Source organism: Entamoeba invadens, assembly GCF_000330505.1.
Source record: "Entamoeba invadens IP1 unplaced genomic scaffold scaff_1105074725199, whole genome shotgun sequence".
Lineage (NCBI taxonomy): Eukaryota > Evosea > Mastigamoebida > Endamoebidae > Entamoeba > Entamoeba invadens.
Window position 1 is genome coordinate 334,177 of NW_004440113.1, and position 27,761 is coordinate 361,937.

Genomic DNA, 27,761 nt, shown 5'->3' on the forward strand with positions numbered 1-27,761 from the left:
AGCTGTAATTCAATACAGAAACTGAAAAAAGTGCCTTACTATTGAACGATTGAGTGACTTAGAAGACCTCTTCATAAAATTTGATCGTGATGACTCGGGTCGAATTGATGAAGACGAATTCATGGCTGGAATGTTAAAACACGTCAATGGAGAGGTATCAAAGAAGAATGGATACACTATAGAAAGAGACGTCTTATTACTCATTTTGAATTACGCTGACGGTAAAGGAATTTTCTGTGCAAAAGACAAGCTTTTAAATAAACGCGAATTCAAATATATTTTAGACGCTATTCCAAAGAAATTTGAATCAACACCACAACGAACTTTGATACGAATTTTTTTCAACTTGATTGATGAAAACAAAGATGGCTTTATTGAAGAAAATGAGTTTGCTAGGTTGTATGAAAATAGAGACGAAAAATCAAGAAAAACACACTTCCAATATGCTAATAAATCTAGAACTGGAAAATTGACATTCGATGAATTCGTCAAGATCTTCATTCTCAAATCGTAAGTAATTACTACTTTTTAATAGTAAATTTATTATAAAATATAACATTATCACAATTTATTATACAATTATTATTATTTAATTATAATAATAAATACTATAATATACTTTTAAAAATCATGTTTGATTATTATCTACTATCATTCAAAATAAGTGATTAAAAATTTTTATGATAACTTATATGAAAAGATTTATATAACAAATATCATTTTTATAATTTAATTAATTATAAATATAACATTTGTTTTTTTCTTAATTTGAATTTTTGATAGAACATTTCAATAAAAATGCCTGTTTTTATGCGAAGTAAAATTGACAAAGAAATAGGAAATTATATCAGTGAATAAACGGGAATAATCTTGGAATACGAAAAAATGCGAACAGTCAAATTCAATTGGTGTGGAAAAGAAATTAAAAAGGCGTCGACCAAACTCTAAAAACCTAAATGTTTACAAGCAAAGCACAAGAACTTGGGTTGTTGACTCCATCAAATGAAACCGACGTGTTGTCTATTTTTGAAAGTAAAACACAGAGTGGGATCGTTGGACTTGTTTGCGCTGACATCCTCAAAAACAAGGAAAACCTCAACAAATTTTTCTTATCAAAAAGTCACACCACTTGGCTACTCGAAGTCATCGGCGCTGGTCTACAACTGAATCTTTCCGATAGCACCATCATCACTCAATGCATAGATCTCTACGAGTTTGTCACTATTCTTCGCATGGTATCTATTATAGTTCTATTCTTATAAATATACTATTATATTTACATAGCATTGTATGGAATTATTTAAAACCATAGATATATAGTAAAATGAATTAATACAATAGAAAATGGTTTGTAAAGAACGAAAACGTGCCCGACACGATCAACACGAACCGTGCCGCTTATCTTGAAGAATGCCTCTTGCAACTGACACTTATTTTCTCTCATGAACCAAAAGTAGCTGAATACCCCATTTATGAAACGTTGTGTATGAAAACGTTGAAAATTTTTGAGTTTTTGTACCCATCCATTCGCACGACAAAAATAGAAAATGTCTTTGTGCGAGCACTTATTGCGGTGGCAGAAAATGTTTTTTGCTCGAAAAACACAATTATTCTGAATGAAACTTTTAAATTTCTCAATGTGGTCTGGACCTGTTTTTCTTCGAAAGAAAACGAATTATGGGACATTCTCAAAAAGTGCTACGTCAACTGGATCACAAACAAAACTGTTGCACTCATTTGGAAAGACACTATGATCTCTCTACAAAATTCATTAGTCGAAGTATTGACATCCCAAAGCGATGAACACGTCATCACTACACAAATCAATCAAGTCGATTATACGGTGACATTCACTTCAACGTATTTACTCACATTTTACCTCAAATTTCTTCGTTTGTTTAGTATACTAAATATATGATTTACTATACTAAAATGAATTATAATTATAGTACATACTATAGTTATTATAGTAAATACTAACAATATAGATATCACAGGAAATTTGTGTAACGTAGAAAATGCAGACGTCCATCATCGCCTCATTTTGGGAATTGGAAAATTAGTTGACGGACTTCTTAAGACTGTTTTAAGTGGAAATGATATCATGAGAATATTTTGTGACATTTTGTATCAAACAGTTGTGTATAAAGACCATCGAACATTCACTGAATCAGTGCTTGACTCTATATCTATTTTCGTTACTATATTTTTAACTAAAAAAGAAAGCTATGATATGAACTATTTGTATAAAACTCAAAGCGCTCTGTCGAAATGTCTCACTTCAATTAATTTGGATATTAACATTGGGACTGTCGAACACCTTATAGTTTGTTCTTTAGTTGTTCTTTAATTTAAAAAGCAAAGTATTTTGGAAGTAATTGGAATTAATAAAATAGAATTTGTTCAATGTCCGACCAGAGTTATCTTCGATGCTGAGCGGAGATATCATGTTTTCACTCTGTCGAATAGCAAAGGAGGCTGCACCAACACCACAGAACAAAAAGAATATATTGACATTACTACAACAAATTCAAATGATTTTTACACCACGCCGTGATTCACTTCAACAAAATACAGTCTCCTTGTTACAACAGGCTATCGATGTTGTGTTCTCTATTATTAAAATTGACCCGGAACATTGTGACGACGTTTTTGTTACAATGAATAGAATTTTGGTTTCGATAGTTTCACTTGATAATAAAGGAATGAACGTGAATAAGTTCTTGAATTTATTTGTTAAAGAATTTGACAACAACTCAGGGACGTGGCTTCTCCAAATTAGTCAAATGGGAAATCCACTGTGTGAATTTTTGAAAAACATTTTGGCGTATAAAGAAAGTGTCGACTTTACTATACTGAAAGATATATTTACTATTATGCAAAAAAGAGTGATGGAAAACAGCGAGGAGCCGCAGAAAGTCGAAAATCTGCTGAGCGTTTTTTCATTGTTTTACTCTGTCTGTCTCCCACAGTTGTCACACGAACAACTTTTATTCACAAATGCTATACTTGACAAAGTGATCAAAACTATCCAAAACGATTCAACTCTGGCAGAGTTTGATTTTGATATCAAGCTCCAAAACATTTTGTACGAAACGAACCAAAAATCGTTTTTGGATAATCAGATCACCGAAACGTTCGTTACAAAGGAACTTGAGAAGAGAGGATTTACAGGAAACGATTTCATACATGTGTACTACGTATTTGAAAATTCTGTGATTTCCATCATCGAGGTACCCTGGTACGAAAAAGTTATTGTCATTTTGAGAAACAGATACGGCAAGGCCGTGTATTCTTTCTTGATGGACGACGAAAACGAAGAGTGGAAGATGGGAAATATTCCTGTTGGCGAAGAGAGGGAAGTGTTTGTTAGAATAACATTTTTATGAGTAGAAAACGAATAACATTTTAGGAAAGCTTTGAAAACGATTTCACCAAAGTGGATAAAAAGTGGCGAAAACGAAGTTGACGAGATTGAAAAAATGAGAAATGAGAATAACAAAACGCAATATGGAGGAATGGGAAATGGGAAACTCCAACTGCCGTTTGTGGTATGTGAAAAAACGTGGAAAGAGATGAATTGTGACGTGTTAAATCCGTGTTTTAGACAACGAATTTTGTCGTCAGTTTTGAATTACAATCACATGACTAATTCGCCGGTTGAGGAACTTGTTTCGAATGAGGAATTATTTAAAGAACTTGGGAGGTTGGACGGAACGAGTTGCCTGAGAGAGTTTGATGTGATTGTGAAGGCGGAACAAGCAACACATGAGTACTTGGAATTTGTAGGGAATTTGGGTGTGTTGGAGACTGTCAAAGAGAACGACACACAACGCACTGAATTGAGGTATCTTTCTGATGGCGTTTTAGTGAATTACCATGTTGATATCCTCAATACCAATAACAACAGATTCAGAGATATGAGAGAAACTGATGTTTTGATATCATGGGGGTGTAGTTCCGACAAGTGTTCAGACCAAAGCCAAGACAATAGTCTGGAGTGTGGGCTTACTATCACCATTACGCCGACGACATCGGAATTGTATATGGTGAGTTTAAATAGTAAAGTGGGATTGTGCTTAGAAAATCAATTGTGTAGTTTTGAGGTGATGTCTTCACTCATCAAAGGAGTGGTGTTGGCAAGAGCTAATGAGAGTGAAACTAAACGTTCGGCATTTACGGAACGAAATAACATTTTACTCAGTGTTGCGTCATTTTTAGACACCAAATATACATGTGTTGCTACACATAGTTTGTTCAGTAACAATCACTTAAAACTAACAAAACCTGTCGATTTCAAAAACGTCACAGTCTTCGCGTTCCCTCAACAAATCACAAAGAAAACTAAACACCCGTCAAACATCACGTTCACAAAAGCAAAAAGTCCGAATACTTGCAAAAACAATTTACTGAGATCACCTTCTCCATCATCATCAAGAGGATTTAAAACCGTTGTTGGTATTTTGGACAAAACTTCACCACCTTGTGGAGCGGAATCCACATCACCAACGCTGTCCCCCTCTCCAAACCAAAGAGTCACAATGGGCCTTTATAGAAAGAAGTTTGGAGAACAAGGCACAAGACCAACAACAATGGACGCCGCAACAGCAAAATCAATCAGCCCCGAAGAAAGAAGAGAACCAATCAAAACTGAGTTTTTTACTTCACGTAGTCCAGTTGCAGTAAATTCGCTGACTCCAGATATGAAACAAAATGCATCACCACAGTTTATTTCTGACAATTCGAGTCCAACGAACGTGAGCAAAGCGTCGGATACAGCGAAGTTGCCACTTCAAAACAACTTCATGGGAGGATCAATTTATGGTGGTATTACATTCAGCTCGAGTAAAACGCCAAATGGCACAAGTCCACATTCACAAGAAAGTCCAAATTATTTGGCAGGTAATGGGAATAGAAGAACTACTTTTTTGAGAGATGCTGTCGACAAAAACAAACCACAAACTCCAACCAATACACCTCAACCACCACAACAACCAACTTCACCAACCCTTCAATCAACCCAACACCCGTTACCACCCCCTTCTCCATCACAGGAAAGAAGGAGAGCGTTTGTTGGTAGAAGAACACCAGCATCACAAAGACCTCCAGACATTCCTGGCGAAAGTAATTGAGAAATTTATTTAAATTGTCAAATATATACCATTTAAGGTGACCTTGAAAATTCATCAAAATGCTTGGGCTGACAATATTTATTTGAAGTCAAAAACATTCGTAAAATAATTAAAAAATAGTAACAAAAAATTTGAAATGCGTGTCAAATCATTATAAACATAGAAAAATAAATAATTAATTATTATTTAAGTAAAAAAAAGATTACAAAAAAAATATTTGGTAAACAAAAAAAATAATTGTATTTCTTTAAAAATATTCATATTCAAACAAATGAATTTCATATTAAAAATGTAGTTTTTGATAATCACACATTAGTTATCAATATGACAAGACATGGAATGATAAATAAATAATTAACAATCATGTTTAAATGTATTTGTTGATGTAAACATAAACTAAAGAGAACAATTATTTATGACACATTTTTGATAATTGAATATATTTTTTATATTTAAAACAGGTGTGACCATTTTCATTGTGTAACTACATCAAAAAATTATTTTAATAACTCATTGTTGACTATAACATGGAAATATTGTTATTTAATATATATTATCCTTTTAGTTTATTCTGTCTAACCTCACACATAAATAACACAATTATAATATGACAACACAACTGTTACTGAACAGTAAAATAATAACATGATTTTACAGTTACTTATAAATGATTTTATTATAATAATTAATATAAAAGGATTCACTGATATGCTTTACATGTTCATTGAAAAATGAATTAATTTATCAAACATGAAAACTTTTTGAGTGTGTAAACATATAATTTCAAACTAAACAAATACATAAATATTATATAATGAAAAGAATGTAAATAAATCTTTTTACTACGTGTGGTTCACAACCCATTTGTACATGTTAAGTTTAAATAAAATATATTTACTGGTTAAAATAACTGACAATTACATTAATTTTGTTTATGATAAATAATTAAATATACATATGAACAAATTACAAATGTTGTTAATAAACGAATTTGTATTTTTAATTACATTGGTGTTGTCTTTTAGATACAATTAAATATATGTTATTATTTTAATTAAAAATATTTAATTTATACAATATTAATATAATTCATTTTGAAAGCAATTGAATTGATATTAAATGTTTGTGTATTACTGAGATAACATAAGAATCATTTTTAAATCCAAAAAGACAAACATTTATGTTTTAATACACTTTTATGTATGATCTAAAGAAATAACTACAATAAAATAGAAAAATATGTATGGAATTGAATTTTAAAATAATCATGAAAAGTGTATTCATTTTGTTGAAATGACAAAGTTAATGTACCACAACGAAGAACTCGAATCAATTTTATAATTTGTTTATCGTCTGCTTTTACTCTTTGTTGATAAAATGTTTATTTTTATATCTTATGTACATATGTGAAAGAGCAACAAGTTACAAGCAAAAATATTTTGAACTGTGTTATTATTGTAATTTTAGTGTTTTTAAGTTTAGGTTTGATGTTACATGTTTTCACATTAAAAATTTATCAAGTTTATTTTTTGACATTTTATAAAAATGAAAATGTTGTGATTAACAGTGAAACCTAATACACAATCTGTTGTTATTACATTATTCAAATTAACAATTAATTTAAGGTTCTATTTTAGATAATATTAAATGTTGTGATGTTACTAAAATATATATATTTAATTATGTGTTTTTACATGAATAACAAGAAAACGATAGTTATAAAAAAATAATCGTATATAACAACTCTCTTATATGTAATTATCAACAAAAAGTTGTTTAATAAAAATTGTGTACATCGACGTATTACACAATGAACTTGATGATAATCGTTTATTTTTGTTTTAATGTATATCATAGTCATTGCACAAAAGTTATTATTTACAATCAATAAAATCAATGTAATACACAATTATTATTTAAGTAGAAATTTAATTTGAGAATTACCTTTGTATCAACACTGTTGTATATTTGTTTTTTTTGTTTATTTGAACGTTTAATTGTGTTGAAACCTTTGTTATATAAATTGTTAACATGATCTGTTAAGGTTAATGATAATTATATTTAATCAATTCAACAATGTGCAAATTTTTATAAAAACAATTAATTCTGCTTAAAAGATCTTAAGGTCTTTTGGGTCGAGACAATCTCTCAGGTCACCTTTAATAATAAAATAACTAATTAATTATAATACAATGAAATGATAATGGATCGTAACTATTTTTTAATGGTTATGATCATTATCATTTTTTTAAATCAACAATACCAGTCAAAAGTGTCTCTTTGTCAATAATCAATCAAAAAATACGCATCTATTTATATAATGAATAATTGTTTTTTTAATATTGAAAGTTATTTGAAATTAAAAACTAAGTTTTAATTAAACAAAAAATTCAAGAATATATTTTTAATGTAGTACAAACCAGTTATTTATAAATTGTTCCACAAATATACATTTTATACTGTGGTTGTTTTATAATAAAATTATTATAATATATAGAATTGTTTTTTTTTGAAATAGAAATAGAAAAAAATAGGAAAAAATACTGATTTGTTGTTTTTAGATTTATCTAGTTCGTTTTTGGTTGGTATTTTTAAAATTTTTATAGTTTAAAAAGTATTAAAATAATTAAAAATATTTTTGTTAAAAACAAAGTTTGGGTATAAAAACAAAAAATTTTTTCATCTAATCGCCACAATGATGAGAATTTAGTGTGATCAACCATGATAAATACATACGTCTTCATCTCTGAGTGGACTTCAACAATCAAATTACCTTCTTTAGCTTAATGATAAGCAGTGACTTAACACTTAATGTTTTGTTACTGTATTGAAAGAATAATAATAATAATAATAATAATAATAATAATAATATTGGTTTCAAATAAACTTATAATAAATAATTTAAATGGACAAATTTGTTATTGAAAACTTTTTGTTAAGTTTTCGAAAATATGAAAAATTATTAATAATTAATTTTATAATAAAAATTTATAGTTTAATAAAAATGAATTATAATTAGAGTAAACTATAATTTATTATATTCGAGAGGTTGACTAACAAAGTTCAAAGGATATCAACCACAGATTTGTGCTAAATAATGATGTTCTTGATAACTTTTCGTTGTTTTCAAATAAATAATGGTAAAAAAAAATATAGTGATTGTTGTAAATTTTTTGTTTAATTATTTCGCATTAACATTTTTATACTTAATTTGAATATTATGGTTAAAATAACTATTATTTTTATTAAAATTTCAATTGATGATGTTGTTTATTTTTAAAACTACTAATTAATTTTATTAAACTTTTAAATAAGTTGATAAAAAAATTAGTATTTATTATAATATAATCATTATACTAGTTTATAAAACATGCTAAATAGGAGTACTTTGAGTCTTGTCATGAAAATGTTTTGATAAGTATTTCAAATAGAAAATGTTGTTTTTACGAATGACAACGAGTTATTTTATATGAAAAAGATAATAATCTTCATACTCTACAAATTCAATGATAAAGAAAATATTAGTTGATAACGGATCTGGTGTTGTCAAAGCAGGAAATTATGACGAAGAATTTCCATCTCTATGTGAACCAACGATTGGTGGCACTCTTGAAGTGAGAAATGAAGAGACTGGTCGTCCAACTACACAACTGTTTGGTACTCAAGCTTTTGAAAGTCGTCTTACTGTTCCACTGAAGTACCCCATTAAGCGTGGAATTATTATAGACTTTGATTTAATGGATTCTATATGGGATGCCGCTGTTGACCCTTTACAAGAAAACAATGATAATCACATTCAAGTGGTTATGACTGAGTCAACAACAAACACTCAAGCAAAGCGAATAATAACTGCCAACCATGTATTCCACGAAGTCTATGCCGATTCGTTCTACTTAGGAGCGTCACCTTTGATGGCGATGTATGGAGAGAACATGTCGACTGGACTTGTAATAGATTCTGGTGATGGGATAACTGAATGTGTTCCAATAGTCGATGGCAAGATAATAAGAAATGCAGTCACAAGTAGTTCTTTTGGAGGGAGTGATATCACAACACATTTAATGAAGTTATATGACACGGTAGAAGATACCACTCTCGACTTCTTTGAGAAGAAGAATAGTGTCCAACGGATGAAAGAAGAGATGTGTTATATCACTTTAGACATCAACAAAGAAAGAACTAAAAATGAAGGAAAAGAACATGTATATCGCCTTCCTGATGGAAAGTATTTGAATGTCGGTGAAGAGGTCTTTCAAGCGCCTGAAGCCTTATTCCAACCACGACTCATTGGGTCGTCTTCCGATTCCATTCCTCTTTTAGCTTTAAAAGCTATTAACCAAGTTAAAGAATCTGATCGAAAGGAGATGTATACTAACATTCTATTAGTTGGAGGAAATACTTTATTTCAAGGATTTAAAGAGAGACTTCAATTTGAATTAGAAAGACTTGCACCCAATGAAACTATTAAAATTACTTCAGCACATCACGGAATAAATTCTGCTTGGCTTGGACTCAAAGTCATATCTTCAATAGAAACTTTTTCGAATTTGACAATAACTAGAGACGACTATCAAGAAAATGGAGACGACGCGATGAAGGCCAAATTTAAATAATAAATTTTTAAATAATAGAATTAAATTTTAATAAAATGCATTTCATAAAGAAATAAATACCATATAATAATATTATTATGTTATTAAAATAATATAATATGTACACATCACTTGACTTGTAAAAACTGATGAGTAAGTGCATTAGCCGCAGTAACTCGATTGTTTGGATTATAGACTAACATGCTTTTCAGTAACTCTATACCACTCACACCAACTCGTTGAAACGTTGTGTTCAGATCTTCTCCACTTTGTTGCACATGAATATCACTAAAATAGGAATACCCATTCCCCCACTCATGTTGTGTAGGTATTCCAAGCACCTCAACTATCTTAATGATTTGATCGCGCTCACTCGTCCCTTTAAACATCGGCCTCTTTAACACTAATTCCCCAAAAATTGCACCAACACTCCACATATCAACTGCTGATGTATATGATGGCATTTTAAAGAGAATCTCTGGCGCTCTATACCACAATGAAATGACTTCGGGAGTATAGTGTTTTGCTTCTGACCGGAAAACCCTAGCAAGTCCAAAATCCCCCAACTTCACAGTCCCATCTTTGTTCATAAAGATATTGCCGGGCTTGATATCCCTATGGAAGGTACGATGCGAATGGCAATATGATAATGCTTTTATGAGCTGTACTAATATGGTTTTAATAAGCTCAAGAGGGATATCTCCTTGGCTCCGCTTGATGAACTTCTGAAGGTCATCATCACAATACTCGAAGACTAAATAGAGTGTCTTTCCCGTGTTGTAGATATTAAGTAAACTAGTTGTTACATTTTACTATTATTTTACTATTAAATTATAGTACAGAGGAAACCTCAAAGTTGTAACAAACGTCACTATATTGGGGTGTTTCAGATCAGAAAGAGCACTAATTTCTCGAAGAGAAGAACATGGAAGTCCTTCACTCTCGACGTCTATTTTGATCTTTTTGATTGCGACAAAGTTCTTTGTCTTTTTGTCAATTGCTTTTGAGACAAGGCCGTACGTCCCTTCCCCTAGAGATTCTAGTATTTGATAGTATTTATTTAATAAACAATTATCTACATCAGTTTGGGGTTTCTTGGGTTTAGACATCCAAGTTCTGCTTTGTTTTTTGAGTTTGTATGATGACAGTTTGACACCTTCAGATGTTGAGTGTCACGTAGTAATGACAGTCTATGAAAAGTTACATATTAAACACTTGTTGGCATTCTTCTTTTATAACTAAAAAATAAATTAAAAAGAGCTAATAAATATTACTACTTATTAATAGTAATCAATTAGTATGTATTAGTATAATAAATTATTATTGAATTACCCAATAATAATTTTTCATGTACCAATCAATTTAACTTGATAAATCAAATAATTATTTATTATAATTATTTATTATAATTATTTATTATAATTATTTATTAGTATTATTTATCAGTATAATGAATTTAAAGTAAAAAAAACTATTGGATTAGTATTTTCAAAAGTTTAAACATATACCACTTCAACTCACTTACTACTGAATGGGTAACACACTGTCAACAACAAAAGTTTGTTCTGCCTCATATAATACAAATATGGGGAACAAATTGACTTGTGCAATCCCCACAAAAGCGGGTCCCAAATTTATTCCATTAATAATAAAGCCAATGACTTTGTCTTTGCGAGAATACCAACAGACGATGTCGTCATCCTTCCCGATCTTTTTATCATAGTACTTGTGTTCTTGTGAATTTGGTGTGATCTTTTCTGAATACAAATTTCCGTTATATATTGACAAGTAAAACCCACACTTCACCCACGTCTGATCTGCTGGTGGACTTGCAAGTGGTGCAAAAGAGAATCCGACGTACATTGCATTACCTATTCCCGATCTTCCCAAGTTCCCAATATGGAAATTGAAAGCAGAGACTATTTCAGGGATCATCCCGACATTAAATTGCTTATGTAATCGATTGCAGAGTGTTGTAGTACTAAACACAACATTACTATTCGAGACTTTAAACTCAATACTCTCCCGCCGAATGAAACAACTCGTCACAAATTTTACCAACTCGACGTTCTTGAACTTACTAATGTCTAACTCTCTTTGTGTTATCATCGTCGTTATCACTTGAGTGGCTTCTTCATACGTCCCACACTTCTCTAATTGCTCCGCAACGTCCTTCTCACTGTCATTCACCGTCATACATGCTCGATGCAACGCAAAGAGTTTGGTGTATTCCCCTAAGTTCACTGTTTTACACAAGACATCCAACGAAGGGTCTTTGTGCTCGATTAAGTAACTTGTAAGCAGTTGTCGCAAAGCTTTATAGATCTCAGAAGTCGGTATCCCATAGGCACTCATCTCATTGGAAACGGCTTGGAGCATCCCTAAAGAACTCTCCCCACATACTATCTCCCCATCAGTGAAGTACATTAAGATATACTTGAAGTATTGCTGACTCCTAGCAATGTGGATTGGCGTGACGGAGTCGCCTGCTGCCGATATGAACTCGGACAAGAGTGAAGTTGAAAAGAGATGTGACGACAACACTTTTTTGTCAACGACAACGTCCCCGTCGGTGAACGACAAAGTGACCGGGTCGTACGTTTGAGGTCCAACACGTTTCTTAAATCTTTCAATTGTAACAAACTTGTCGTCATACACTTTAAGGCGCTTCTCTAATGAACGAAGGGAAATGTCAACAGACACTAACATCTCTTGTTGAATTCGTTCAAAGTCGGCAACGGTCATATTCACTAAAGTTCTGATCTTCTCTAAATTTGAGTTTTGCGTCAAAGTCGAATTCCTCAAAATGCTCAAAACTTCTTTGGAAAAGTCGGGCTCGTCTCCAAGTTTCGAGATCGACGTGGAACTACTCTTCTTTTCTAGTTCTACCAATTCCTCAATGGCTTTGGTTTGTGTTGTCATATTTAAAGAAAGAACGTCAAGCTTTCGCTTAACTTCCTCATGAATAAGTTGCATTTCGTTCCGTTGGCGCTGAAGGATTTTGCTTTGAGCGTCCATTACACTTTTCTAGTTCTCTTTCTTTTATTTAGAAATTATAGTAGTGTAATAGTAATCAATGATGAGTTATGTTTGTGAAATGGCATTCTTACTAGTTAATTATTATTATAATTTACTAGTCATTTATTATAGTTGATTAGTTATAGTTTATTAAATTATATTTTATAAATATAATAAATACTATACAAGTTACTATATTTTTCTATAAATTCTGAAGAAGAATTGCATCTCAAATACTAATAAGAAAAGAATTAAAAAATCAATTAGAAACATATAATTGTAGAATGATCACGCAACTGATCTTAAGGATAACTCTAATGATGTCTGTATCAACGGTATTAACCTTTTGTATATTATTTTATACTGTAACTGAATATATAAATGATGAAATATATAAAATACGGCTGACTGCTGTTATTGTATCAACGATTCTATTTGTTTACCATTTTGCTTTTGGTGTTGCGATTCTTGCTATTTATTATAAACACTGGACAAATTTAATACATTTAATTTTCAATTTTATAATGTTGATTGTCATTTTCGTTCTGGGATTATTGGGGTGGAATAAAAGTATCGACTTCTCGTTACTGAGTGAATCTTCAAAATTGATGATTGAACAAAACGTTTGTTGACAGTTGAGTAAAACATTTTTGAAATTTTGACAACAAGAATTTATGTTATTTTGAAGGAGTGATTTCGTCGCAATTTTCGACAAGCTCTTCATTAAATTGTGAAGATCTACTTAACAAAGAAAATGTGATTTATTATAGCTGTTCCGTTATATTCACTTTTATCGACTGCTTTTGCGCGTTTTTGTGTTCGTGTGTTCTATGTCGGAGATACTTTCGACTTTTTATTATAACACTTAAAGATCATACTGACAATCACAACTAATTAATTATTAATTTGTTGTTTACTTCATTATATAGAATAGTAATTAACTTGTCTCCATACCTAACAACAAAATTAATTTTAATTCTTAAAATTAAAAAATAATAATTAATATATTAGTATTTTTTACTATTTCAATTAGTAATAATTAAAATGGCTTTTATTACCATTCCTAACAATTGACTTATTTTTTATTTCAAATTATAAAAACACAAACAGTTGCTAAAAAAGTATTTTTCTTAATAAAACAACAGCGGCAAATAATAAATATTAATTTAAATGGTAAAAAAAGCCGATCACAAAAAGTCCAAATTATAATAGTTTATTTATAATACATTATAGTTTAATATTAATAAAGTCAAATTTGTTTAATTCGAGGTTTAGTAATTTAATAATTATAAACTATAAAACAACAAAATTAATAATAATAAAAAAAGGTAGAAAATTAAGTTTATAATTTTCACATTTTGTTTTTATCAATCCAACGGTGTATTAAAATGAATAATACACTTAATTATAACTATTAATATTATTTTTTCTTTAATTGAAAAAAAAAACTCATTAAAAATCAACCCTAAATTTTTATAACGAGGGTACAAAAAAATACAATTCATGTCTCTTGTGAAGGGTCGGTTCACAATTAAGTCCAAAGATGCGGGTGGAAATGTATTTGAGAATGTCTCGCGTTTTGAGTGTGAGGATAAAGAAGGAAATTATAAGATTTTTGTGGATATCAACACGGACTTATTTCCACTCGACACGTTTGTTCGTCGCGCTAATGCCATATACTAAATTATATAATGTCATTTTAATTGTGGTACATCAAATTAACGTCAAGAAAAGACACCATCGAGCTCGAGCTCACAACGAGTCTTAACTTCGATAACTCGCCAATGGACTTTAAAGATGGGTATACACCCGACTTTGGTGTAAACTCGAAAATGGACAACTATGATTACGTGATGCATGGTATCGTCTTCAAGTTCGTCGAGGACAAGAGCAACGATAAGGTTTCTGTCATAGCATCTTTTGGCGGTTTATTATTTATGGTATACGCCAGCCAATCACTTGTTTCTGGTATTAACATGGACGACCAAGTCTTTTTGTTGATTTCCAAAGAAAAGTAACTCCTTTTGAATGTTGTCGTTCTGTTCTTTTTTTGTGATTTTCTATAAATCAATTTTAATATATTTAATAGCTTAATTGTAGTATATTTAAAATTAAAAATTGATTTGATAACGAAATGATTTTTTTAATTTTAATAATAATAAAGATATAATAATTAATAGTAATTTCAAGAATAAAACGTCAAAAAAAAACTCCTAATTGTTAATTATGAGGTAGTTATTAGTAGTAAAAATAACTATAAATATATAATTTGTTTTATAATGATTATTTTGCAAGAAAGAAGTTGTTAATAACTGGAAAACCCTGAGAAGAATAATGGAAGTTGGAGAAGTCGAGGCGTTTTGGAGAACCAAATTTTCGATTCCATTGAAAGACGTCGTCAATGAGACAAAAGACATTATCCCCCCTATGATATGCCCGAAACAAAATGACAACAAAAGAAGAGAGATTATATACCGATGCAAAACGTGTGCGAAATCGAACTCGTCGTGTATCTGCTCGTTATGCTTTTCGGAAGGAAATCACGTTGGACACGATTACTATGCGTACGCGACATCGGGGACGTTCACGTGCGACTGTGGAAATACGGAGGCGTGGAAGTCGTCGGGATTTTGTAAACGTCACGGCGTCCCATTCAACGGGGATTTGGAGGAGAAAATACCAGAAAAGTACAAGAGAATAGGAGACATCATTGTTGACTTTCTTAACCAAATTGTTTCTGCTAAAGATCCACTCGACGATACCCAAGTTGAGTTGTGCACTCTTCAATATCTCATCAAGTCAAATCTCTTCTTTTTGCTTGTGGCGGAAAAGTGCAACACACCAACGAAAAATGAAAGATCTCCGTTGGCGAAAGAGTTTGGGAGAGATTTGTGCTACTTTGAACTTCTGTTTGAAGTGTGCTTTACAGTAGAACTTAAAACAGACTATTTGAGGGACTTTCTTGTCAAGTACATCTCTCGAATGGATTTATTCAAATTCCCAACGTTTACTATCCTCCACCTCACATTGAATCTTTTGAAAAACGATTTTCCAATTAAAAATCTTCTTCAAGACTTCGTGTTTAGTTTCATATCGACACATCCAAATGATTTGGTCGTTTGTTTTTGATTTTTTTTGGTGTTTATTGTCAACGCAGATCTTGGCTTGAAGAATCAGAACACTGAAGTATAGAACGACTTTTTCAAAACAAATCTCTTTGTTAAGTTACTTGAACATTCACAAGACATTTACACGTCGATTTACAAAAACACAAAAGTAATTGAAATACCTCCAAAGGTCGGGTGGAACGAGAAACAAGTCGACAACTTTGTGGACTTCGTTGTTTGGTTTATTGAAGAACATCCCGTGACACATAACATCGAATTTTCAAAAGAAGTCTTTGAGAAAATCATTGCAGTACTCAAAATCACATCTAACGTCCTTCCCATTATGATCAAAACTGGAGATCACGTGGAGTACGACAATATGTTCTTTGAAATGACTTCGTTTTATATGGAAAATGCGTTGGATTTTGCATTTGTCATCCGAGATTTGGCAACAACAGAGAATTTGAAACGCAACTTTGAATATATCCACGACGAAGTGATGAAAGTGGTGAGGAAGTATTTGGTGGATGTTCCCGTCATAGAAGTTAACAATGTAAAAGTTCACAAACGACTTTGTGGGGAGAATCAACCTGTTTCCCCGATATCAAATGTATTGTCGTTTTACACCTACGTCTTACTGAGATTACATCAAGACAGCTGCGTACCAAAAATTGAGAAAACAGACGCCGAGTTGTTGGTTGAACATGTTATTTTGTCACGAGTATTTGTGAGTCAGTTTATTCAGCGCGATTGGGTTCGTAACGGTTCTGACGCCGAGCAACAATTTTCGACGTATGTTTCACTGTTTTATGAGAAGACCTTTTTACTCGATTTGACATTAGTCCAATTTTTACTTCCAATTGTCGGGGTGAAATTTTTCATTTCGACTTGCGTTACGATGTTTAAACTCATCAACTTCTCGGACAAAACTTTGTACACATACGCCGACGTTAATTTCAGTCCAATTAACTTCTATGAGATGATGCGATTTGTTGTTGAAATATGCCGGTGTCAGAAAATAACCAACACCAAAGTAACAGACGGCGATTGGTTCCAAATTATTATCGCACAATTCACAGCAGCGGGAATCACAAACCCCGCGACTATCGCGTCCCAAACCCCATTTGAGAATTTGCCATTGGAGAAGCACTTTGACGCAGTTTGTGTAAAGAAGGGTGTCATTAGAAAGGAATATTTGGATCAAATAGATCCCGTCTTCCCATTATTCGGACAAATACACCGAGAGGCATTGATGAAGGCAACACTTTATGAGAAGAACTCGATCAAACCGAATCGTTACAAGTACGTTTTTGTATCGTCGCAAAATATTGAAGGGGTCAAACTGTTATTACAGAGTGAGGAGATTGTCGACTTTTTCTGTGGAGCCTTTAAACAATACAAAGCAAGTGATGAAGTTGTTGTTGACATCTCGCAAATGTTTTTGCTCTTCTTATTTGATAGCTTCACTACAAATAACAATGTGGCTAGTAATGTCCATCTCGCAGACAAATTGAATGACCTCGGCTGTGAGTTTGCTGGCCTCAGTGTTTGTGGCATTTCTGAGTTTTTTGATTATGTGAAGGGACCCTTTTACGAGGGGTACATGTCCGCCCTTGCAGTGAAGAGCAAAAACTCCGAAGAAGTTTCAGAAGAGAAAATCCAAGAGACGAAAATGAAGAACACTGCCAAGAACATACGAAAACATTTACTTGAAAAAATGAAAAACAAACAGCGAACATTTTCGGAACAAATGAAATACACCAAAGCTCACCCCAAAGAGCAACAACTTGTTCAACCCATTACAGAATGTAAAGAAGAGAAAATTGAAGAAAAAAATGAAGACGAGTGTGTCATTTGTCAGTGTCATAAAAATTCCATTACGGGACGATTTATTGATATATTTCCCAATGGTGCGGTCGAGTTAGAACGACTGAAAGAAGGTGGTCTTACCAGTTGTCAGATTAATGTGAACACGTGCAAACATCGTGTGCACAAAGAGTGTTATTTAGAAATCTTGAAAGACAGAGACAGTTGCCCCGTCTGTTTAAAAAAGTTTGGGTACTTTCTCCCCGACTTATTAGTTATTGAAAATGCGAAAGGAGAAGAAGAAATCAATGAATTATTGTTTTCACTCTCTCAACTGGAGTTTGAGGAGTGGACTCTATATGAAGGGATTATATGGATGATCCATTCGACGGTGTCTTCATTAGAATTATGTACACGATCAGGGAACTATGTTATAGATGAAGATGATAAGTACATAGTCAACACATTGATGGCACTTGGGAAGAAACTTGGGAAATGCAAAGATGGTGAAGACCTTCTTACTGTTGCCCAAGAACATATGCCCGAGAAAGACCCTTTCTTCTTATACATTTTGTTGAGATGTAACAGTATACCAACTTCCAAAGCCATCGAATGTGCCAAAAAATGTGGAAAGGAGATTTTAAATAAGGAACTTGCTGAGATTGATACAACAACCGTCGAATTGGACATGAAGACCTTTTTATATGAGAACGGGAAGAAAGCGATGCAGGTCTTTTTCGATGTGACAAATTTGTTGGAAGACATCATGAAGTCGGGGGTATTTAACGAAAATACAGGTGTTGATGAGAATGAAGAACCAAATGTCGTTTGTTGCACCAAATTTGGGGTGGGAAGTAAGCCGTTCACACTCGAAGAGATCCCCGACAATTACGAAGATGTTGTTCTGAAGTATTCAAAAGAGGTGTGCGAGGAGTGTCAGCGGAACATAGGTGATGTGTTAGAGAAACGTGTTTGTTTGATTTGCGGGAAGATTTTGTGTCCTGGATGTTCGGTTGATCACTTCCAGAAATGTTCGATGGGGTATGGCATCTATTTTGATATCTCAAAGGGAATGGTTTGTTTGATGCAAGACGTTTCGGTGAGGGGAATCGTTGTGTATGAGAATAAATATGGTGACAAGTTCAAGCCAGACATAGTGCAAATCGGACAGTTTAGTTTCGTGAGTAAGAACTATGAAATATTTATGAACGCACTCAGAAGAGGTTCCATTTTCCAGGACGAAACATTCGTCGATTTAACTCCAAGAGTGTACCAAGACGATGAAGGCGGATCGTTTGTCTTCGTTCCGTACGACGATATTGATGGGAATGACGATGATTGATTGATATGAGTTGTTTAATGGTGTTAAAGTTTGCAGTGATAAACTATATAATATAGTAAAATTTAATATATATTATAATACAGCATAAGAAGGAAACAAAAAAAGAGTTGAAAGATCGTTATGGCAGAACGATAAGAAATTTGGGGCACGAAAATAATGTGAAGTTTAAGAATTTACGATAACATGAAAAAGTACGAAGCGATTTCCACTTCGCGGAGGTCCAAACTCGAGCACGAGTTTGACACCGAATTTGAAAATCTATGCCACACGGTGACACAACAACAAGTGGTCTCAGACACAACATCGTTCAACAAAAAAGCGGCTGAACTCCTCATGAAATTTCCAGAAATCAAGCGGTATGCTTTGGAAAAGGTGTTAACCTTCAGCATGGAGAACTTGTCCGACGCAACGACAGACAAGTGGGTTGACGCAGTACTCAGGGCATACCCACTCGACAAACAACTGACTTTGAAAATCATCGCGTTCTATGAGGAGCGAGGGCAATTTGAAGAAATAGGCGAGTTGCTTGATGCGTGTTTGCCACACTGCGACGACGAGAACATCATCACAAAGGCAATCACGTGGTGGGAGAAGCTCGGCAAGTACAACAAAATCAGAAGAATGCTCGAGAACAAAGTCAAAGGGAAGTACACATTCAAAAACATTTCAAACATCTGGAAACTGATGTTTGAAGGAGCTACTTTTGAGAGTAGAATCGGCGCGTGGTACTTTGGTATCGAAGCGCTGAAATTTGTGTCGCTCAAAAAAACGACAGGAACAGCAACCGCACCCTTGTACTACGAGTATGCAAATTTGAATTATAAGATGATGAACTATGAGGAGGCAAAACTCATTTGTAAAATTGGGCTGAAATACGCACCCAAGTACATCCACCTTCTTGTCTTACTGATTAGGTCAACTTGCCGAATCTATGACGAAAAGACAAATAAGTCGAAGGATCTCAAGGAAGCGCTCCAAAAGGAAGTGAGTGGTTATATAACGGAGTACGTCGGTGGACTAAGCAACGACGTTCAGTGGAAAGCTTACTTGGAAGCCGCGATGATCTCTTTTGACTACGAGTGGTGTGAAATGGCAAACAATTACCTTCAGAGGTGTTTGGAATGCTCGACGCCGAACACAACCTGGAAGACAAATGTGCTTGTTGCTCGACACGCATTCACAAAAAACGTCGCGTTGTCTGCGCAGTTTTTGAAAAACACAGAGAATCAAATAAACGACAAACAGAGGGGGATTCCGTTGATGGAACGCGCTCATATAGCGGAGATCAGCGGGAAGTTCAAAGAGGCGTGCGAAGTAGCGGAGAACATCATCGAAGTGATTGACGACTGGAAGTACTCAATCGAGGCGATTATGATCTACGTCAGGTGTGGGAGAGTCGACGATGCGTATTCGCTGTGTTGTAAGATAGTGAAGGAGTATCCGTCGACGGGGAGAGTGTGGGGACTATACGTCATGTTGTCTGGCGAAAAAGGCGATGCAGTGCAGAAAAAGGCGTTTGAGCTTGCGTTAAAAAATGCCCCAAAGTCGGGGGAGGTCTGGTGCGAGGGTGCTCGAATGGAAATAAAGAAAGGTAACTTCTATTTGGCGCTTGTCTTTTTACACTATGCTATGGTCTTTACACCACAATACGGCGATATCTATGTTGAATTGATTCGACTTGTCATATACACAAAGGACTATTCGATGGTCAAAACTATTGTGACAAAGTGTGTCAATGGACAGCCGAATTATGGCTTTCTCTGGACGTTTTATCGAGGGGACGACATAAACGCGATTGTAATTCTGAAAAACGTTCTGAAGAATTTGAGATGTTCAACACGAAGAGGAATTGAAATTTCTCCAGTGCATGTGTATGAAAAGTGTTCGCAATACCCACACGAAGTCAGAGCCAGAATGATTCTTGGTTCTGAGCTTTTCAAGGCATGAGTCCAACAATTGTTTATTTTGTTATTGTTCTGGCATTAATTTTTAAACATTGTTTATCACCATTTTAATCTTTTTTTCAAAGTTGAATTTAGGTTGTTTATTTTATAACTACAATTTATTATTATTATTTAGTTTTAAAATAAATTAAATTAAACACTCAGTTTGTGATTAGATTTTTATTATTCTTTGTTTTAAATTTATTTAAAACCAAATATAATGTTCTTCTAATAAAAAAAACAAAAAGATAGAAACGATGGATTTGTCAATTCTGTTATTGATTTTGAACTTAAAAAGAGAAAAACCAAACAAATAAATAGGTTTAGCACTGATAAATGAATAGTTTATCACTTTTTAGAGCAGATTTTTTTCCCCGCCATTTAGGAATGATTACACATAAAATTGACGCAGAAAGCAGAGACGAAAAGAAAAAAGGATGGTGGGAAAAAGAGAAAACAATCGGGAGGAGGGTTTTCCAAAAAGATAAAAAAGAGAAAACTGGTATAAAAAGCTGAGGAACTTGATACTGTCAAATTGAATTTCTAAATTCATGTCTGACAAAGCATCAACACCAAAGAAGAGCGCAACAAAGGACGCGACCAAGCCAAAGAAAGTTGGAGACGAAGAGGCCAAGAAGAGAGAAGTGAAGAAGAACTTTGATTCGTACGCCTTGTACATTTCGCGTGTTTTGAAATCCGTATTCCCAGACATTGGAATCACCTTACCATCAATCTCTGTCATGGATTCGTTTGTCAGAGATATCTTCGAGAGAATAGCTATGGATGCATCATCTCTCACGAGAAACTATCAGAAATCTACCTTGACTACTAAAGAAATTGAAACTGCAACCAAACTGATCTTGAAGGGTGATTTGAACAAGCACGCAGTCTCTGAAGGTCAGTCTGCTGTTAAGAGAGCTCAAGGACAACCAACCTCTGGATCAAAATCAAGGTAGATGACTTGTTCTTTGTTTTAAATTTTGGGTTAAGACATTTTATGGTTTCTTTGAACTAAAAGAATAAGAAATGTGTTACTGATCTTTGCGAATGACTTCATAGACGTCTTCATGGGCCTCTTGTAATTGTTTGACATCCACCGCTTTTAAATCTTCCTTGTCAACATATTTGAATAATTCTGTTCGCGGGTCTTGAGTGGTATAGTCGGCTTTTTCATCCGTTTTGATGACTTCTTTCTTCCGCTTTTTGTCTTGTTTTCGATGTGCTTTTTCATTTTGCCTTTGCTGTGTTTGCTCGTCAGACCCTTTTCCTAAATGATTGAGCCAAAAGTCTTCTTCCTCTCGCTTCCGGTTTTCGTGGACTTTGTCTTTGCACAACATAACACCTTTTGTACTCAATTGGTCATCAAAGAGTACTAGAACATCCCCCATTTCAGTCCCAACGAAGATTTGGTTATTCACCGCATTCCAACAGACGTCATTGGGGTGACTACACTCGACTTCTTCGATTTGAGAGAGAGTCCCACTTTCAATAAAAACAACGGAATCCCCTTCGGAATAACACAGAAAGCGCCGGTCTGGACTTAAAACCATGCGACAAAACTCGTTGCGTCGAGGACTTTGAATGCTTTTTAGACGCTTTTGTGTGCGAATGTCGAAGAGTGTGACGTCACATTTTGAGCGAGAGAAGGCGTAATAATCGTTGAATACCACCGAATTGATTTCAACTGCATTTTCGTCGCACGTCAAAGAAAGCGTCGGGGAATAGAATGACGAGCGGAGATCATACGTTTGAATGCAATTGTTGTACGACCCGAAAATCGACGTTTCCGTTTGATATCCGGCAGTGTAAACACTCGCGCGCGCGGTTTTACACATCTTAATGACATTCGTTTGTGTTCGACTGCAACTGTTGACGTCCCAGACCCGAAGCGTTCCATCTAAAGATGACGAAACAAACGACTGCGAAGATATCGGACTAAACTCCCCACTCGTGACGGTCGAAGTGTGTCCGTGCGTTTGTTTAAAATCAACTATATACATATCCCCCTTCTTCGTTGAAACTTTCTCGGTACCATTCCTCTCATAGATCTTCATTTGAACAGAATTCGTGACAACGAGAAATAAATCACTTTTGGCACTCTGCGTGACAGAATGAATCGCAACATTCACTTGCGGCGTGATTTCCCGAAATGAAGAAAATCTCGCGTCCATCCCTCCAAAATCATAGAAGCGTATAACCCCTTCCATTCCGCCAACTAAAAATCTCGCACCACTCTTTTCAATTGCTATTGACGTGATCGCCTGATTTGACGACTTGATTAATATCTGCGAAGTGATTGGGAGTAAGTAAGGATTTTGATCAACAGACGACTCTTCAAACCCATCAGAACTCACATCGACCATTATGTTTCTTGTAATGTCTTTTCTATATTTGTGTGATATTTTTATTATATTTTTATTATTTCTTTGTTATATTACAATGTATTAATAACTAAATTAAAAATTAGTTAAAAATAAAAAACACTTCTAATTTATAATAAAGTATTAATAACTCAATTAATACCGACAGTAAACTATTAAGAATTAATAAGAAGTTATTTAAATATGGTATTGATCGTAGTAAATAACTCGTTGATTGTGATCTTTGGCATAGTAACTCCACCAGTGGTTTGGTCCTGAACTTTTTGTTGTGTTTCTTTTTGTTCATTAACTTCTTTAGTTGAATCAATTTGTTGAGGGGGAGGTACTTTGAGAATCTTTCCATCACTTTCTGTTGAGTGTTGAGGTATAAGACTTTGTTGTGTATCGACTTCTCCAAAGGAGTCGAGAACATCGTCTTGTTCTTCATGAGCTTCTTGTCTACTTTCGACATTTTTAACATTTGATTTGACTTCATCTGATATTTCTTGTGTCTTTCTTTCAATCTCATGACCTTCTATTCCATCCGTTTTGAGTTTCACATCACTTTCTTGACTTTGAATTTCGGTCTTTGAGTTCTTCAGAAGTTCCTCTATTTTCTTTTCTAGTGTTTTTTGGGTTTCCGTTAACTCGTCGTTGACATTGACATATTCCTCCAATTGCATTTTATTCAAAAACAACTCGTCTTTCAGGGTTTCTATTTCGCCACACAACTTCTCATTCTCTCTTTTTAGTTCTTCATTCTCTTTCTCAAGTTGATCATTCCGCTGGGAAAAATCTTTGCTTCTATCTTCTTTCATTCCTTCAATTAAATCACTTTCTTTAATCTTCTCACATTCCATCATCGCAATCTTCTTCTTTAATTCCTCACACTCATTCTTCAATTCGTCGACTTCTTGAGTTTCATTCACACTCTTTTCAAGTTCCAACGCATTTTGTAGTTCTTCTGTTTGAATTTGAAGTTCACCGAGTTTCTTTTTGAGTTCCCCATTTTCTTTAGTGAGGTCTTCGATTGTGTCTTTCAGGACTTCCGTCTCTCGCACTTTCAACTTTGCTTCGCCGCTCTCCTTTTTCAATTTAATTTCCTCTGAAACCTTTTCGATGAATTTGACGCTTTCTCTATCGAACAAGAAGTCCTCAGAAATGCCGACTTGTTTTGCGTCTTGGAATTCCTTTGATTGGGCGATTGCCTCCAATCTCCTCTTCAATACGTCGTATCCAATCGACTCAATTGCCTTTGAGATCTTCTCTATAATTTCGGTGTTAGAGTGTGGGGCTGAGTTAAATTTCAATTCATTTAAGACGTTGAAAAGGACCAAACACGCCAAAGACGAGTGGAAGATGTCGGAATCACTCGATTTCAATAACAAATATGAGAAGAGCGTTTCATTCATTAATTTGATTAAGAAATCGTTGTCCGCCTCATACGTCACGGTGATTAAGATCTTCAACAGTGAAAGTGCTTTCGACCGTTCTTCCGTAGTTGCCACAGTCTCTATAAATACGTCTAAGAATGTTTTATCATCGTCAGTTGTGACGGGTTTAGAAAAGACGTATCGCGAGGTCGGGTTCATGAAGATGACATTTAAAAGCATCGAAGCAATCATATACGTCTTCACGTTCTCTTTCTTAAAGAATGCGTTCATGATATAATTGCCAATGGTGACTTCTTCGTGAACTCCGTGGAGGGGAAGTAACGTTGACGCTATCGATAATTGGCCGTCCGGGTTATTCTTTAAGTAAGATAAGAAGATCTCATAAGCAGACAGTTGAACTTCGACATTTGGTGACCCCAAAGCAATAGGAATGACTCGATCTAACGCATAGATCTCTTTCTTTTGTGCATGATATAATGGGATTTTGGTCGTCGCAAATTGTTTCTGACAATACTCATTACTGTCGAGAAGGCTGGAAACTATCTTGAGGGACTTAATGTGAGTATTTGATACCACTCCATGACTGTGACTTTATCTTAGTCAAACTCTATAACACATGAGAGGCAATTTCAGTAACAAACTTCTTTAAGAAAGGTTGCAAAGGACTGGGTGTATTGAATATCACTCAAACATACTCCACCAAGCGATACAAAGATATGATCTTCAACTAATTCTTGTTGATACGCTTTTCTATTTGGATTTGTTTGTTCTAAGAAGATATGAAGGACTGAATACACTTGTAAAATGCACTGGACTTGGTCGTCTTGTAACTCCAATCCACTATTGTCGATGAACTGAAGCATTTTCTTGGCATATCCCAACTCGGTGAAATTCTTCTGGTTCTGCGTGTTGTTGAGTAATAACACTTTGACCAATTCAAAGTAATCAACAACTTTCCGAGGGTTCTTGAGGTACTGCCCATCTTCCCAACACGTCGCGATGACATCAAAGATGCCATTGAACACTAACACTTTTTGGATCTCCATATTGTCCTTTGAAATAGTTGTGAGAAACAACACGATGTCCTTGTGGAGTAACGCGTTTGGCAAATTCTTGATGAAGAATGGGTACAATTGCGACATCTCAAAGAAGCACTCAAACGTCGCTTTTTCGCGATAATTTTTACTCAGAAAAGTAATTGTCGATAAAATCGCCTGAATACTCGACATGTCTTTCATCCCATTCAGTTTCTCACATAACACCTTGTCAAACTGGGGCATCTCTTTATATATCCCTTCGACTATCAAATCCTCTTCAAAGCCATCACTATTCTTTGGCTTTCGTATGATCTCTTGGAACAATTTGCATATTATTTTAATCAAAGCAGCATCACTCTCAGAGTTCGCAGACGCAAAGGTCTTTGTTAGGACGTCTAAGTGTTGTAAAAATACGGAATGGTTGGTGAAGGAACAGTTATAAATATCATATAATATACTTGTTTTGTCGTCACTGGTGGGAAGTAGTGTAAACATTTCTTCAATACGAGGTCCTTCGTCTAGTTCAGTCGAAACTACATCATTGTAAAATGACTTAATCCACTGCATTAACTATTTTCATAGATTGTAGATGCTATTTTATAGTTTGATTGGTTGTATATAATTACATTAACTATTGTTTTTAATATATTATCTCTTCAAAATGAAAAAAAGTGATTTTTTTTATTTCGACATTTTTATTAAAACCTTTGTATTAAATAAATTTAATAGTATTACTATTATTATTTATATTATTAATATTATTAATATTAATTATATTACTAAAAAAAATGAATGTTGAATAGTCTGAATTAATAGTTTTTCCAATTAAGTTCTGATAAATTTAAAATAAAATTTAAAATTGTTAATAATTAAAAAAATTAATATAATTGTTTATCACTTTTTAATTCATTTTGATTTAAATATAAAACGCAAGTAAATAAATAGTTCTTTTTATTAAATAATTGTTTTACTATATTTTGTAATTATTTTAATTATTTTAATAATACAAACAAATTTCAAATCAACCATTTAACTATATATATAGTAAAACAAACCATAATAAATAGTAAAATAAAGTTCAATCAAAATTTAATGACCTTTCTCTCCTTTTTAGGCTTAGTGTCATAGTGCTCTTTGTTTGGAGCTTTTTCTTTGTAACCACCTCTTTCTTTGAAGTCACTCTTCCTATCATTATAAGAAGGTTTAAAGTCAGATTTTTTGTAGTCTTCGCGCTTGGTTGGTTTTTTCGGGACTCTCTCGTCTTTCTCGTATTTTGGCTTTTTGCCATCTGTTTCGGTTTCCTCGGGTTGAACTTTCTTTCGTTTCTTTTCAAGATCGTCTCGCTCCTTCCGCTCGCTGGCTCGTTGTGCCTTAAGCTCCGCACGTTTGGCTTCTTTAGCAAGGATCTCATCCTTGTGTTCTGCAAGTTTTGATATTAAATATTTGGGGTAGACTGGGGTATATATCTGCTTTTGACGTTCTGCAGTCCGTAGGAGTTGCCTCTTCTTACGCTCTTGTTTTATTATTTCTCTTTCTTCAGGGGTTGACGACTTTTTAATTTCTTTTGAATCTTCGGGTTTTTCTGCTGATTTTTCGGGAGATCGCTCTGTTGAGTTTTCCGAAGCTGAATCGCTTGAATCGCCGTGAGGTGTTGACGTTTCGGCAGATTTTTTGTTTGTTTCGTCATTTTCGTCAATACTGTTTTCGCTCGTTCCGTCACTACTATCTTCTTTTTTCTCTTCTTGTTCCAAAATCTGAGAATCATTTGAAGAAGACGAACTATCGTCAGAATTTGTGTTTTGTGAGGAGCTTTGACTCGAAAGGTTTTCTTCGCTCATGTAATTCAAGTTCTGTTGGGGTATGTAAAATATAGTTTTTAGTAGTACATTTAAATTATAAAATTATACAAAACTTTTTTTTCATTTCAGTAATAATAATGAACAATGGCAGAACGAGATTGTTAAAATGAGAAGTGTGGCGGAATGACAATACAGTTAAGGCGCAAAAAAAGATGAGAAAAACATTCAGAA

The 27,761-nt window shown here is 33.9% G+C and overlaps 11 protein-coding genes across 11 annotated transcripts; 6 read left to right on the plus strand and 5 right to left on the minus strand.

Annotated features, from left to right (window-relative positions):
- Positions 1–121: 121 nt before the first annotated feature.
- On the plus strand, positions 122–514 carry EIN_095440 (hypothetical protein; the record flags this gene model as incomplete). Its single annotated transcript, XM_004254010.1, has 1 exon — positions 122–514. The coding sequence occupies one exon, from the start codon at positions 122–124 to the stop codon at positions 512–514; it is 393 nt and encodes a 130-aa protein (XP_004254058.1).
- A 442-nt stretch (positions 515–956) lies between these two features.
- On the plus strand, positions 957–5,132 carry EIN_095450 (hypothetical protein; the record flags this gene model as incomplete). Its single annotated transcript, XM_004254011.1, has 5 exons — positions 957–1,213; positions 1,342–1,892; positions 1,989–2,326; positions 2,397–3,364; positions 3,413–5,132. 5 exons carry the CDS (start codon positions 957–959, stop codon positions 5,130–5,132), a joined length of 3,834 nt encoding a protein of 1,277 aa, XP_004254059.1.
- A 3,506-nt stretch (positions 5,133–8,638) lies between these two features.
- On the plus strand, positions 8,639–9,745 carry EIN_095460 (actin-2, putative; the record flags this gene model as incomplete). The annotated part of the gene is made up of 1 exon (XM_004254012.1): positions 8,639–9,745. One exon carries the CDS (start codon positions 8,639–8,641, stop codon positions 9,743–9,745), a length of 1,107 nt encoding a protein of 368 aa, XP_004254060.1.
- A 107-nt stretch (positions 9,746–9,852) lies between these two features.
- Positions 9,853–10,833, minus strand: EIN_095470 (CDK1, putative; the record flags this gene model as incomplete). The annotated part of the gene is made up of 2 exons (XM_004254013.1): positions 9,853–10,519; positions 10,592–10,833. The coding sequence occupies 2 exons, from the start codon at positions 10,831–10,833 to the stop codon at positions 9,853–9,855; spliced, it is 909 nt and encodes a 302-aa protein (XP_004254061.1).
- A 415-nt stretch (positions 10,834–11,248) lies between these two features.
- On the minus strand, positions 11,249–12,742 carry EIN_095480 (hypothetical protein; the record flags this gene model as incomplete). Its single annotated transcript, XM_004254014.1, has 1 exon — positions 11,249–12,742. The coding sequence occupies one exon, from the start codon at positions 12,740–12,742 to the stop codon at positions 11,249–11,251; it is 1,494 nt and encodes a 497-aa protein (XP_004254062.1).
- A 1,503-nt stretch (positions 12,743–14,245) lies between these two features.
- EIN_095490 (DNA-directed RNA polymerase I, II, and III subunit RPABC3, putative) lies at positions 14,246–14,760 on the plus strand (the record flags this gene model as incomplete). The annotated part of the gene is made up of 2 exons (XM_004254015.1): positions 14,246–14,394; positions 14,472–14,760. The coding sequence occupies 2 exons, from the start codon at positions 14,246–14,248 to the stop codon at positions 14,758–14,760; spliced, it is 438 nt and encodes a 145-aa protein (XP_004254063.1).
- A 316-nt stretch (positions 14,761–15,076) lies between these two features.
- EIN_095500 (ubiquitin ligase E3 alpha, putative) lies at positions 15,077–20,944 on the plus strand (the record flags this gene model as incomplete). The annotated part of the gene is made up of 3 exons (XM_004254016.1): positions 15,077–15,859; positions 15,935–18,948; positions 19,162–20,944. 3 exons carry the CDS (start codon positions 15,077–15,079, stop codon positions 20,942–20,944), a joined length of 5,580 nt encoding a protein of 1,859 aa, XP_004254064.1.
- Positions 20,945–21,491: 547 nt separating this feature from the next.
- On the plus strand, positions 21,492–21,896 carry EIN_095510 (histone H2B; the record flags this gene model as incomplete). The annotated part of the gene is made up of 1 exon (XM_004254017.1): positions 21,492–21,896. One exon carries the CDS (start codon positions 21,492–21,494, stop codon positions 21,894–21,896), a length of 405 nt encoding a protein of 134 aa, XP_004254065.1.
- A 75-nt stretch (positions 21,897–21,971) lies between these two features.
- EIN_095520 (hypothetical protein) lies at positions 21,972–23,303 on the minus strand (the record flags this gene model as incomplete). Its single annotated transcript, XM_004254018.1, has 1 exon — positions 21,972–23,303. The coding sequence occupies one exon, from the start codon at positions 23,301–23,303 to the stop codon at positions 21,972–21,974; it is 1,332 nt and encodes a 443-aa protein (XP_004254066.1).
- Positions 23,304–23,494: 191 nt separating this feature from the next.
- Positions 23,495–26,298, minus strand: EIN_095530 (general vesicular transport factor p115, putative; the record flags this gene model as incomplete). Its single annotated transcript, XM_004254019.1, has 2 exons — positions 23,495–25,246; positions 25,336–26,298. The coding sequence occupies 2 exons, from the start codon at positions 26,296–26,298 to the stop codon at positions 23,495–23,497; spliced, it is 2,715 nt and encodes a 904-aa protein (XP_004254067.1).
- Positions 26,299–26,813: 515 nt separating this feature from the next.
- Positions 26,814–27,569, minus strand: EIN_095540 (hypothetical protein; the record flags this gene model as incomplete). Its single annotated transcript, XM_004254020.1, has 1 exon — positions 26,814–27,569. One exon carries the CDS (start codon positions 27,567–27,569, stop codon positions 26,814–26,816), a length of 756 nt encoding a protein of 251 aa, XP_004254068.1.
- Positions 27,570–27,761: the final 192 nt, after the last annotated feature.